Source organism: Melanotaenia boesemani, chromosome 8 (assembly GCF_017639745.1).
Source record: "Melanotaenia boesemani isolate fMelBoe1 chromosome 8, fMelBoe1.pri, whole genome shotgun sequence".
NCBI lineage: Eukaryota > Metazoa > Chordata > Actinopteri > Atheriniformes > Melanotaeniidae > Melanotaenia > Melanotaenia boesemani.
Window position 1 is genome coordinate 30922082 of NC_055689.1, and position 13933 is coordinate 30936014.

General features: G+C 39.1%; 2 protein-coding genes across 2 annotated transcripts in view; both read left to right on the top strand.

Moving 5' to 3' along the window:
• The window catches only part of LOC121644039 (tripartite motif-containing protein 16-like), a 33165-nt gene that overhangs the window by 5109 nt on the left and 14123 nt on the right, over nucleotides 1-13933 (top strand). The gene's annotated exons all lie outside the window — the stretch shown is intronic.
• LOC121644045 (tripartite motif-containing protein 16-like) lies at nucleotides 6463-8927 on the top strand. The gene has a single exon (XM_041991742.1). The coding sequence runs from the start codon at nucleotides 6530-6532 to the stop codon at nucleotides 8183-8185; it is 1656 nt and encodes a 551-aa protein (XP_041847676.1). The 5' UTR covers nucleotides 6463-6529; the 3' UTR covers nucleotides 8186-8927.

Sequence of the window (13933 nt, forward strand, 5' to 3'; positions counted from 1 at the left end):
ATGTATATGATGGTAGGGAAGAAGCACTGAATGATTTACAAAGTTAATAAGAGACTGACTATGTTCATAGAAGGTGAAAAACAATTAAAAGTTACAAGTTGCAAAACATTGTAAAGTCACCATTCGTAACTAATGCACTTTCAGTAAAGTATATGCGAAAAAAAATCGATTGTCATTTTTTTGTTTGGGGGGTTTTAACTAATAAAGTAACTAGTAATCTAACTTAGTTACTTCTAAACCTTAGTAATCAGTAAAGTAACTAGATTACTTTTTAAAGAAGTAATCAGTAATCAGTGGTCAGATTACTTTTTCAAGTAATCTGTGGCATCACTGGTTAACAAGCAATAAAACAGCAAAATAATTGATGGGTATTTTTCTATCATAAAATAAGACACAAAGAACTCAGAGTGAAGTCAGCTTTATCGCGATGGGGAGAGACGGTGGTTCAGCACTCAGAGAGTGTCTGGTGTCAACTCCGAAGTCTCAACCCCAGAGCAGCCTCTTTATAGAGCAGCTATCACACTTCAGTAGAGCAAGCAAAGTTCAAGCAAAGTTCAAACAGGGAAACACATCAGCATACAACACTTTATGACCCTTATCACACAGAGCTGTGACCACCACATCCTGTCCTCTGCAGGGTGGGTGAGACCGCAAATCATTACCCATCCTTAAGGGAGAAACTTTAAACTGTTAACTTTAAACTGTCAACTTCTGCTTACTCTAACAATAATTACTATATATATTCCTCTGAAAAGGAACATTTGAAAAATCTGCAGTGTGAACATAGCATAAAATACCACTTAAAATAAGTGGTATTTATTTGAAATACCACTTAAAAAAAATTTGTTAAGTTAATTTTTCTACTGTGGTTTAAACTTCAAAGACTAAAACTAGTTAACAAGCAATAAAACAGCAAAATATTTAGTGTATTTTCCTCTGAAAAGGAACCTCTTGAAAAATGTGATGGACATATCGAGCTCTGACACTGACTTGTCCTTTTCTGTGTGAATTATTACCCCACTATTTCCACCACTAAAGGATGAGATAGCTGTTAAATGATCATTTCAGGGTTTCCTCACTTCCTCCTCAGTCCTACATGGTGGTTGTCGAGGCTGGAAACAGTTACATGAAGATTTTATTGAGATTAAAATTTAAATTTCAAGTTAAGAAAGTTTGTTTTGTTTGGGTTTTTTTTTTTTTTTTTTTTTGTTCTGTTTTGTTTTTTTCAACAACAAAACAGCATTAAACCTTTTTTAGTACTTACACAATTTCAGATAAGATCATATGACTTACAGTCATTAAATTGTAGTTTCTTATGCAAATTGTAAATAATGTCCCCCCCCTGCTAATTTGAAACACCTATGTTAATACAGTTAGCTAAACAATGGCTGACAGAGGTTGTAAGATATATTTTAAATGTGCTGCAGCCATCCCCTTACATAAAACTAAGAAGTATTACTTTATTTTATACATTTCAAAGCATGTAAAAATATAAATGTACCATACTTATACAGGATTCTACAACCACCCACTGGTGAACCAAAGTGCTTTACAAAAGATTAAAACAACAATTTAGAAACACCAGAAAACAAGTACATGAGTAAAAGTAAGATTAAAAAATAAAAGCACAAAAAAATAGAGAGATAAAAGAGAAAAATAAAAAATAGAAGTGTCACTACACTATTGGGTTTTGAAAGCCATTATAAATAAATAAGTTTTAAGTTTAGATTTAAAAAGGCCCGGGTCCATGATGACACATATGTCCGTGAGAAACTTATTCCAGAGCCTGGATGCAGCAACTGAAACAACTCGGTCACCCTGATGTTTAAATTTGAACCTGGGCACTTCCACCAAAAGCTGGTTAGACAACCTCAGAGCCCTGCCACACTCACGAACAGTTAGCAGCTCAGAGAAATAAGATGGAGCGAGGCCATTAAGACCATTAAAAACAAACATTAATAGTTTCCATGTGTAACAGGAGGACTGTATGGTCCACCATGTCAAAGATCCAACAGCACCAAGGCAACAGGATTTGGCGTCAACAGACAACAATATCAATTAAAAAAGACAGACTGAGAGAGGTGTGCTTGTTTATGTTTTTAAAAACATTGAAGATCCTCAGAAACATCTGTGTTGTCAGAATGAAGCCTTTTAGTTACGCTTTTTTTTATTTGTCGTGTCCAGCATGGTAGCAGGCAGAATGATGGTCTGCCTTATTTATTTTGAATTATGGAATTTATGTAATCTTGTTGGACCTGACCGGAGAGGACAGAAAAAAGGAGACAAGTGAACAGAAGTAAAAAGGAAAGCAGAAAAAAGAAAGAGGAGACACAGATACAACACATAGACGGCAACAACCCGTCAATCCAAACTAACACCAGACAAACAATTGCTACACCTGTACAGAAACACACGCAAGCAGCTCACCCTCCATATGGTGAGCTGCTGACAGCAGTAGGCATCCACGTCCCCCAGGACGCCCTCTAGAGCAGGACAGGCCAGGAGCAGCTGTCTCCCATGACCAGGATGCAAAGCAACCACAGCCAACGAGCCACCACCAACCTCAGAAACCACCCACCCACCGCATGAGGGAGAGGAGAGGACGGGGTGGAGGAAGGAGAATAGTGGGAGAGACCAGACCCACAGCTCACCACCCACAAGCCCACACAGGCCTCCTCCAAAAGTGCATGTGAGATTTACCTGTGAGGTGTGCACGCTCCACCTCTATCTCCCTATGTAGCTGTAACTTCTGTTTCAGCATGTCTTTCACTTTCTCCTCTGAATCTGCCCAGGATTCACTTGGGGGTTCAAGTATTCCATCAATCACAATGTTGTTCCTCCTCGATCGACCCTCCAGGTACTTTTGCTTGTCCAGGACGACCTGTAGACTTAAATATCTTACAATGTCCATTTGAATTGTGTTGCAATGATCAGACTGTTTTGCTTGAGTGATCTTTTGTTCATCCACAACTTTCTGTGTAAATTGTATGCTTAATTTCAGATCTTGCACTTCTTTCGTGATTGCATCCAACCTGGAATTAGTAGAGTCCATAGAGTATAACAGAGCAGTGAACATGTGTTTCTGGTGATTCAATGCGTCATTTACCTGAGTGAAGGATACAAATAATTCATAAGTGTTTCTTTTTGCTGCTTTGGTCCCATTTTATTTGTACCACATGATGCAGACTGTGGTACCAGGTAGCTGAGCTTCAATGGATTAGCAGCAGCAGGTTAGCTTAACAGCACTGACGTCTGTTAGCAGCTGGGAACAACTGACAATAACAGTGGAAACAACTGGGAACAGCTGAGGTGGAAAATCGCTTGCTCTAGTTAGCTCGTTCACTCGTTAGCTTGCTGGTGGTGGCTAGCTCCATGGTAGCCACAAGCCCAATGGCCCGTTCTCACTGCCTCACCTGGGCTTTCTCTGGCTGATAACTTGATGGTAGCCTCTAGCTAGTGTGCCCGGCCTCCCTCAGGCTCACTCCAACAGCTGGCTTGATGGTATCCGCTAGCTCGGATTACAGTGATTAGGCTGAAATTCTCTTAAATGAAACAACTCAGTTCCTCTGTAACACAGTGAGACAACAGATGTGTTGACAAGCCGTGTTGACGTGTGGGTAAAATCGACAACATGAAGCAACACCCAACACGAGTGTGGTGGTTAGTACTGCAGCCTCACAGCAAGAAAGCCGCTGGTTCAAGCCATTAGCAGCTCTAAGCTGCAGCCAGTTACAAGACTGAAGATTATCTGAACCCCATGGCCCAAAATGCTGCCAGAAAAGCTCTCAGTTATAGATCCCAAGAAAGAAAACTTAACCCCACCCATGCCCACCTTTAGATATGAACAACGTGCAATCAACTTTGCAGCATCTTCCAAACTACTTGAAGCAACCTCTGAGTCAGGCATTGCCCCACCTGCACAGTGGCTCAACAGTCCGGTGGGCACTAGTTTCCCGACGCTAAATGAGGCTTCTTCTCCAAACTGAATATCTTTTGATGAGGCAATTTTTTTTCTGCAGCATCTCACAAACTGACTAAACCTGTATTCAGCTTCTTGTCCATCACGATACACTCCACAGCGACAGAGTAATCAGTATTTATGCAGATGACAGGATCAGAGTTGCATTAAAAATACATTACATCAAAACAAAATAGAAAGTAAGGATAGATAAAACAGAAGAGGAGTGGAAAACAACATGGGCAACAGTGGCATGAATCAGCACACAGAGTTGATGGAATATAACTAGAAAAGTCTGATAAGATATTTCATTGAAACTTTTTTTTGGACTTGTGTCCAATGAATGTACAAGCATTTGCTCAGTATGTTACTTGTGGCGAGAAAAAAGGCTTTTATTAAAAACATAACTTTTACAGGAGATCCTAACTTTGAAGATGAGGATGGACATCATGATGGACATTTACAGGATGGAGAGAATAACAGCAGAGGTGAATTACAAGAGAAACATGTTTGTTTCATGCTGGAAGAAATGGATAAACTTTATACTGCCACGCAGGACGGACTTTGACTCTGCCAACCTGAGATAACACACTGTGTGTTTTACAACAACCACATCTCACTCCCCATGTATTCATGTTCTTTTGTTTTCTGTGTTTATTCTGGAAAAAAAAGACAGTCATACTGGTACTGTTTGACTATGAAGGGACGTGTTGAATTAGGGGCTGAACGTTAATGAAAAGTAAATGAAAAAATTCAGGATAAAATTGTCGAGTTTTATATTTAACCTGGATGAACTGCTGCTGCCCCATGCAAGCTCAGGATGGGGATGGAGTCAAAGTTAAGATTTGATGCAATCCATTGTTTTTCCTTATCTAATGTAATGTAATATAATGTATCTTAATCTAAGCTAGCAATATAATAATAATAATCATAATACATTTTGTTTATCAGTACTTTCAATAAAAGAATACACTTTACAAGATTATTATGAGCTTTCTAAATGATGATAAGGATCTTAAAGTGGATATGCTGCTTTATGGAGCCAGTGAAGGTGTTGGGTGGGATGGGTGTAAGTTAGCATTTCTCTGAGTAACTTACACTGACTTTTAAAGAAGTCTCTTTGTTTTCCACTTGGTTCTAGTGCTTGATGCGTCTCTGTTTACTGTAGAGAAACATTGTTTTTGGACAGTAAAAAGTGCAGGGGACCAAAACGGCCTTTTGAAAAAGTGTAGGGGACATGTCCCCTATGTCCCCCCCTAAATTTACGTCTATGTCTGCAACCTTTAAGTCCAGCTAAATAAAACTCGTTTAAAGCAACAAATGTTACAAGACCTTTTTAAAAAAGATAACATATTTATTTTTGATAAATATCTACTATAGAAATTTTTTTTTTTTTTTAAATAACTACATTTTTATTTCTATTTTTAGGCTTTAAAATAATGAAAAGCATAACACTTTTGCAAAAGGGGGATAGACAATCTTTCTTTTCTATAAATGTGATATTTGTTGAAATGTATGTTAAAAGAATTTATATTATTGGTACTTTTAGTGTCTTTATGTTGTAGAAGTTCAAAGCAATTATTCCACATAAAAAACTTAATATTGGCTACAACCCTGTATTTCTTATTATATCTATATTAAAAAACATTAGTTAGTTCTTTAGCAATTTTAGACATGTATTAAGAGACATTGTGGAAGGTCAACAGAGCCACTTATTAATCTGGAGCCCCAGGTTGAAGACCCCTAGTTTAGTGTTTGTGAACCAAAGTTTACTGCATTTTCTTCATATAGCAGTAGACCTTCTTTTAAAGGTAAAAACAGTGGGATTAATTGCAATTTATTGCAACATTTCTTGTAATTAATCATTAAAATTGTAATCGTTGCCCAGCACTAAAATGAAGTAAAATAACAAAAGGGTGGAAGGGGAGGGGGGTGTAGTTTGGTTTTAAAAGCATGAATGTTTACTACTGTCCTCTGGTCATCAAGAAGGTTCTTCCACAAATGTGGAACACAGGAAGAGAAAGTTCTCTCATGGATTTTAGGTCTAACTTGTGGAATTTTTAAACAATCTTGTCCTAAAGACCTGAGGGTTCTAAGAGGCTCATTATGTAAAAGGAGTCCAGGACCAAGACCATTAAAAGCCTTAAAAACCAGTACAAGAATTTTAAAATCTATTCTATACCTGACAGAAAGCCAATGCAGAGACTGTAAAACAGGAGTTTTATCGGCTTTCTTTCTGGTTTGGGAAGGAACCCATGCAGCTGCTGTCTGGAGGAGCTGAACAGATTCTATAATTTTCTTTAGGAGGCCAGAAAGTTGAGCTTTATAATGTTTAATCCTGGAAGTAATAAAAGCAGTAAAAGTGGTAGAAACTTCAAGGTTAAAGTGTTTAAAGTTATTATTATATCTGCAGTTATGCAATTGGATGATGGGTGGAACCAACATGTGGTGAAGAGGAAGAGCTGACAGGCTCTGTTCTCTGAAGAAACACATGATTTGTAGATCAGAGTTCAGACTAGTTTAAGGTTTGAGGAAGTTAAACTAACACAGTCGCTGTTACTGAGAGGTGAAATGGCAGAGAAAGCAAATCAGCTCGACCAAGAAACCTTCTCTTGTTCCATCTGTCTGGATCTACTGAAGGATCCAGTGACTATTCCCTGTGGACACAGTTACTGCATGAACTGTATTAAAAGCTTCTGGGATGGAGAGGATCAGAAGGGAATCTACAGCTGCCCTCAGTGTAGGCAGACCTTCACACCGAGACCTGTCCTGGTGAAAAGCACCATGTTAGCAACTTTAGTGGAGCAGCTGAAGAAGACTGGACTCCAAGCTGCTCCTGCTGATCACTGCTATGCTGGACCTGAAGATATGGCCTGTGATTTCTGCTCTGGAAGAAAACTGAAAGCCATCAAGTCCTGTTTATTCTGTCTGGCCTCTTACTGTGAGAAACACCTTCAGCCTCATTATGAATCACCTACATTCAAGAAACACAAGCTGGTGGAGCCCTCCAAGAACCTCCAGGAGAACATCTGCTCTCGTCATGATGAGGTGATGAAGATGTTCTGTCGTACTGATCAGAAGTGTATCTGTCTGGTCTGTGTTATGGATGAACATAAAGGCCACGACACAGTCTCAGCTGCAGCAGAAAGGACTGAGAGGCAGAGAGAGCTGGAGGTGAGTCGACAAGAAATCCAGCAGAGAATCCAGGACAGAGAGAAAGATGTGAAGCTGCTTCAACAGGAGGTGGAGGCCATCAATCACTCTGCTGATAAAACAGTGGAGGACAGTGAGAAGATCTTCACTCAGCTGATCCGTCTCATCCAGAAAAGAAGCTCTGATGTGAAGCAGCAGATCAGATCCCAGCAGGAAACTGAAGTGAGTGGAGTCAAAGAGCTTCAGGAGAAGCTGGAGCAGGAGATCACTGAGCTGAAGAGGAAAGACGCTGAGCTGAAGCAGCTCTCACACACAGAGGATCACAACCAGTTTCTACACAACTACCCCTCACTGTCAGCACTCAGTGAGTCTACACACTCATCCAGCATCAATATCCGTCCTCTGAGATACTTTGAGGATGTGACAGCAGCTGTGTCAGAGCTCAGAGATAAACTACAGGACATTCTGACAGACAGATGGACAAACATCTCACTGACAGTCACTGATGTGGATGTTTTACTGTCACAACCAGAACCAAAGAGCAGAGCTGGATTCTTAAAATATTCATGTGAAATCACACTGGATCCAAACACAGCAAACAAACAGCTGTTACTGTCAGAGGGAAACAGAAAGGTGACCGATTTGGATCAATATCAGTCTTATTCTAGTCATCCAGACAGATTCACTGAATACTATCAGGTTCTGAGTAGAGAGAGTCTGACTGGACGTTGTTACTGGGAGGTGAAAGTTAGAGGACAGGTTTATGTAGCAGTCGCATACAAGAATATCAGCAGAACAGGAGATGAAAGTGGATTTGGATGTAATGACAAATCTTGGTCATTAAATTGTTCCCAAAACAGTTATGAGTTTTACTATAACAACATCAGTACCTCCATCTCAGGTCCTCGGTCCTCCAGAGTAGGAGTGTACCTGGATCACAGAGCAGGTATTCTGTCCTTCTACAGCGTCTCTAGAAACATGACTCTCCTCCACAGAGTCCAGACCACATTCACTCAGCCGCTTTATGCTGGAGTTGGAATTTATTCTGATCTTGGAAGTGTCAAGTTTTGTTAACCTGATTAGACAAAAGTAACTGAGGCTCCAGGCGATTTTATAATCTTTTAGTGTCCTTCAGTCGTTCTTCTCTTGTCAATTTAGTTTTCTTCTTGTTTATATTTCTAGTTTTTTTGTTTGTTTGTTTTGGGGTTTTTTTTTATGTTTTTTTACTTTCTATAAATTTTATCAAAGAAAAAAATAATTTCTTCTGTGAATTGTTTTCTCCATCAAAGATCATGTTTATAGACTCAGTAAAGATGATTTATTAAACAGATGAAAAAGTGTAAAAACTGAGTTCATGTTTGAAGACATTTAGTTGAGTCCTGACATGTTAAATAACAGATGTGTCAGTGTGAGCTTGACATGATTTCATGGGTTGTGTTTTCTTCATCTTCTTCTTTAACTTGTGTTGATTCACATTGAGGCTCATCAGATGTAAAGTTTGTATTTTCAGCTCATTTTGTCTGAGGTGTAATATTTCAGTCTGAAAGAAACATGTTGACTCATTTTAAGCATCAATACATAATAACTGATGCTTGATGGAGATTTATATGGAGAACTTTTCTTTGTAATGATGCTCTCTGGCAGATAGATCATGTGTGTGATACTAAACATGAAACCTTTGTAGTTTTATTGTTTACTCTGCATGTTGATACTTATATATGTGATGCTGTGAGTGTATTGTGTGTGTTCTGGTGTCTCAGATAGAATATCTGTGGAAAAAAGGCTTTAAATTTCTCTTTTCTCCTTAAATAAATATTAAACAAGTGAAATCAGATCATGTGCATACTTGAATCCACATGGGGAACAGATGGGGAGGGGGCTGTGTTCACTGGTTCCCACCTGGGGTCTCCTCTGATCAAAGGGGTCTCACTTCACTGAGGTTGTAAAATTAAATTTGGACTAAAAGCGGAACAAATCTAACTTTTGTTTGTTTGTTTGTTTTGTTTTGCTTTTGTTTTTTTGTTTCATTTTTTTACTTAAACATTATCAGATACATATCTGATGTTTTTCAAAACTACCTCAATCTGAATGTTAATTTTTATCCAACTTCTACATCACTGAAGTGAGACAGACGTCACTATTCTGTGGAGTTCCCCAAGGTTCCATCCTGGGGCCTGTTTAACATCTACATGCTCCCACTGGCACAGGTCATAAATAACAATAAAATTAGTTACCATAGCTACGCAGATGACACACAGATATATATTACAATGTCACCAGGACATCGAAGCCCTGTAGAGACTCATGGGAAATGCATTGAAGAGATAAATGACTGGATGTGCCTGAACTTTCTCCAATTAAACAAAAACAAAACTGAGGTGATGGTCTTTGGAGTGAAAGAGAAACGATTAAAGGTCACCACAGAGCTTCAGTCTATACACCTAAAAACCACCAACCAGGCCAGAAATCTGGGTGTTTTGATGGACTCAGACCTTAACTTTGAGAAACACATTAAGGGAATCACAAAATCAGCCTAATATCACCGTAGGAATATATCAAGGTTAAAAGATCTGATGTCTCAGCAGGACCTGGAAAAACTAGTCTAGTAGTAACTAGTAGTGTCTTCACAGGTCTACCTAAAAAATCAATGAGACACCTGCACCTGATTCAAAACTCGCTCAGTGAGAGTCACTAACTCACTAAAACCAAGAAAGTGAATCACATCAGTCCAGCTCTGAGGTCTTTACACTGGCTGCCTGTTCGTCAGAGGATAGATTTTAAAGTTCTGCTGCTGGTCTATAAAGCTCTGAATGGTTTAGGACCAACATACATCAGTGACCTCTTGACCCAGTACGAACCTGCAAGAACCCTCAATTCATCTGGATCCAGTTTCTTATCAGTTCCCAGAGTCAGAACCAGACATGGAGAAGCTGTATTCAGCTTCTATGCTCCACATGTCTGGAACAAACTCCCAGAAAGCCTCAGATCAGCTGAAACACTCAGACCCACCTGATCTCTGCTGCATTTCAATAGTTTTTACTAGGAGTCCAGATCTGCAGCTGGTTCTTTTATGGTGAAATCTTGACTTTATCTCTTTATCTGAGCTTTTTCTTGCTGTTTTTATGTAATAGATGTAATCTTTTTTAATTTTTGTTTTTCTAATGCACTTGTATTTTTCCTTGCACCTTGTTGTAATGTTTTTATGTTTTGTGTAAAGCACTTTGAATTGTCTTGTGCATGAAATGTGCTATACACATAAATTTGCCTTACCTTGCCTATTCTGCTTCAGAAGAAGCGGGACGTGGCAAGGTCCAATATAAACAATGGATTAAATAAGAACAACAACTTAACAACTGATACACAAACATTGAGCATCCATATTTACCTGCATTAACACAGCGTGCTGTGTGTGATGTCACATCTTCTGATTACGGTGGTTATTTCAGGGCTGTAAACTGTTTACACTGGAGTCTGATGGAGGTCACGTTTAAATTATAATGTTAACGACCACCTGAAAAATATCACAGGTCAGCAAAGAATCAGAATCGAGCATTAAGACCTGCAGTGTGAACGTAGCATAAAATACCATTTTAAATATCCACAAAACAACTTCTTTGTATTGGTAAAACTGATAATAAAAGTACATGCATAATGTGCAACAAGTAAATTTTTCTACTGTGGTTTTAAACTTTAAAACTAGTTAACAAGCAATAAAACAGCAAAATAATTGATGGGTATTTTTCTATCATAAAATAAGACACAAAGAACTCAGAGTGAAGTCAGCTTTATCGCGATGGGGAGAGACGGTGGTTCAGCACTCAGAGAGTGTCTGGTGTCAACTCCGAAGTCTCAACCCCAGAGCAGCCTCTTTATAGAGCAGCTATCACACTTCAGTAGAGCAAGCAAAGTTCAAGCAAAGTTCAAACAGGGAAACACATCAGCATACAACACTTTATGACCCTTATCACACAGAGCTGTGACCACCACATCCTGTCCTCTGCAGGGTGGGTGAGACCGCAAATCATTACCCATCCTTAAGGGAGAAACTTTAAACTGTTAACTTTAAACTGTCAACTTCTGCTTACTCTAACAATAATTACTATATATATTCCTCTGAAAAGGAACATTTGAAAAATCTGCAGTGTGAACATAGCATAAAATACCACTTAAAATAAGTGGTATTTATTTGAAATACCACTTAAAAAAAATTTGTTAAGTTAATTTTTCTACTGTGGTTTAAACTTCAAAGACTAAAACTAGTTAACAAGCAATAAAACAGCAAAATATTTAGTGTATTTTCCTCTGAAAAGGAACCTCTTGAAAAATGTGATGGACATATCGAGCTCTGACACTGACTTGTCCTTTTCTGTGTGAATTATTACCCCACTATTTCCACCACTAAAGGATGAGATAGCTGTTAAATGATCATTTCAGGGTTTCCTCACTTCCTCCTCAGTCCTACATGGTGGTTGTCGAGGCTGGAAACAGTTACATGAAGATTTTATTGAGATTAAAATTTAAATTTCAAGTTAAGAAAGTTTGTTTTGTTTGGGTTTTTTTTTTTTTTTTTTTGTTCTGTTTTGTTTTTTTCAACAACAAAACAGCATTAAACCTTTTTTAGTACTTACACAATTTCAGATAAGATCATATGACTTACAGTCATTAAATTGTAGTTTCTTATGCAAATTGTAAATAATGTCCCCCCCCTGCTAATTTGAAACACCTATGTTAATACAGTTAGCTAAACAATGGCTGACAGAGGTTGTAAGATATATTTTAAATGTGCTGCAGCCATCCCCTTACATAAAACTAAGAAGTATTACTTTATTTTATACATTTCAAAGCATGTAAAAATATAAATGTACCATACTTATACAGGATTCTACAACCACCCACTGGTGAACCAAAGTGCTTTACAAAAGATTAAAACAACAATTTAGAAACACCAGAAAACAAGTACATGAGTAAAAGTAAGATTAAAAAATAAAAGCACAAAAAATAGAGAGATAAAAGAGAAAAATAAAAAATAGAAGTGTCACTACACTATTGGGTTTTGAAAGCCATTATAAATAAATAAGTTTTAAGTTTAGATTTAAAAAGGCCCGGGTCCATGATGACACATATGTCCGTGAGAAACTTATTCCAGAGCCTGGATGCAGCAACTGAAACAACTCGGTCACCCTGATGTTTAAATTTGAACCTGGGCACTTCCACCAAAAGCTGGTTAGACAACCTCAGAGCCCTGCCACACTCACGAACAGTTAGCAGCTCAGAGAAATAAGATGGAGCGAGGCCATTAAGACCATTAAAAACAAACATTAATAGTTTCCATGTGTAACAGGAGGACTGTATGGTCCACCATGTCAAAGATCCAACAGCACCAAGGCAACAGGATTTGGCGTCAACAGACAACAATATCAATTAAAAAAGACAGACTGAGAGAGGTGTGCTTGTTTATGTTTTTAAAAACATTGAAGATCCTCAGAAACATCTGTGTTGTCAGAATGAAGCCTTTTAGTTACGCTTTTTTTTATTTGTCGTGTCCAGCATGGTAGCAGGCAGAATGATGGTCTGCCTTATTTATTTTGAATTATGGAATTTATGTAATCTTGTTGGACCTGACCGGAGAGGACAGAAAAAAGGAGACAAGTGAACAGAAGTAAAAAGGAAAGCAGAAAAAAGAAAGAGGAGACACAGATACAACACATAGACGGCAACAACCCGTCAATCCAAACTAACACCAGACAAACAATTGCTACACCTGTACAGAAACACACGCAAGCAGCTCACCCTCCATATGGTGAGCTGCTGACAGCAGTAGGCATCCACGTCCCCCAGGACGCCCTCTAGAGCAGGACAGGCCAGGAGCAGCTGTCTCCCATGACCAGGATGCAAAGCAACCACAGCCAACGAGCCACCACCAACCTCAGAAACCACCCACCCACCGCATGAGGGAGAGGAGAGGACGGGGTGGAGGAAGGAGAATAGTGGGAGAGACCAGACCCACAGCTCACCACCCACAAGCCCACACAGGCCTCCTCCAAAAGTGCATGTGAGATTTACCTGTGAGGTGTGCACGCTCCACCTCTATCTCCCTATGTAGCTGTAACTTCTGTTTCAGCATGTCTTTCACTTTCTCCTCTGAATCTGCCCAGGATTCACTTGGGGGTTCAAGTATTCCATCAATCACAATGTTGTTCCTCCTCGATCGACCCTCCAGGTACTTTTGCTTGTCCAGGACGACCTGTAGACTTAAATATCTTACAATGTCCATTTGAATTGTGTTGCAATGATCAGACTGTTTTGCTTGAGTGATCTTTTGTTCATCCACAACTTTCTGTGTAAATTGTATGCTTAATTTCAGATCTTGCACTTCTTTCGTGATTGCATCCAACCTGGAATTAGTAGAGTCCATAGAGTATAACAGAGCAGTGAACATGTGTTTCTGGTGATTCAATGCGTCATTTACCTGAGTGAAGGATACAAATAATTCATAAGTGTTTCTTTTTGCTGCTTTGGTCCCATTTTATTTGTACCACATGATGCAGACTGTGGTACCAGGTAGCTGAGCTTCAATGGATTAGCAGCAGCAGGTTAGCTTAACAGCACTGACGTCTGTTAGCAGCTGGGAACAACTGACAATAACAGTGGAAACAACTGGGAACAGCTGAGGTGGAAAATCGCTTGCTCTAGTTAGCTCGTTCACTCGTTAGCTTGCTGGTGGTGGCTAGCTCCATGGTAGCCACAAGCCCAATGGCCCGTTCTCACTGCCTCACCTGGGCTTTCTCTGGCTGATAACTTGATGGTAGCCTCTAGCTAGTG

Bases quoted from the DNA above. Each gene is read 5' to 3' on its own strand.
- LOC121644045 (XM_041991742.1), top strand. From the start codon at position 6,530: ATGGCAGAGAAAGCAAATCAGCTCGACCAAGAAACCTTCTCTTGTTCC.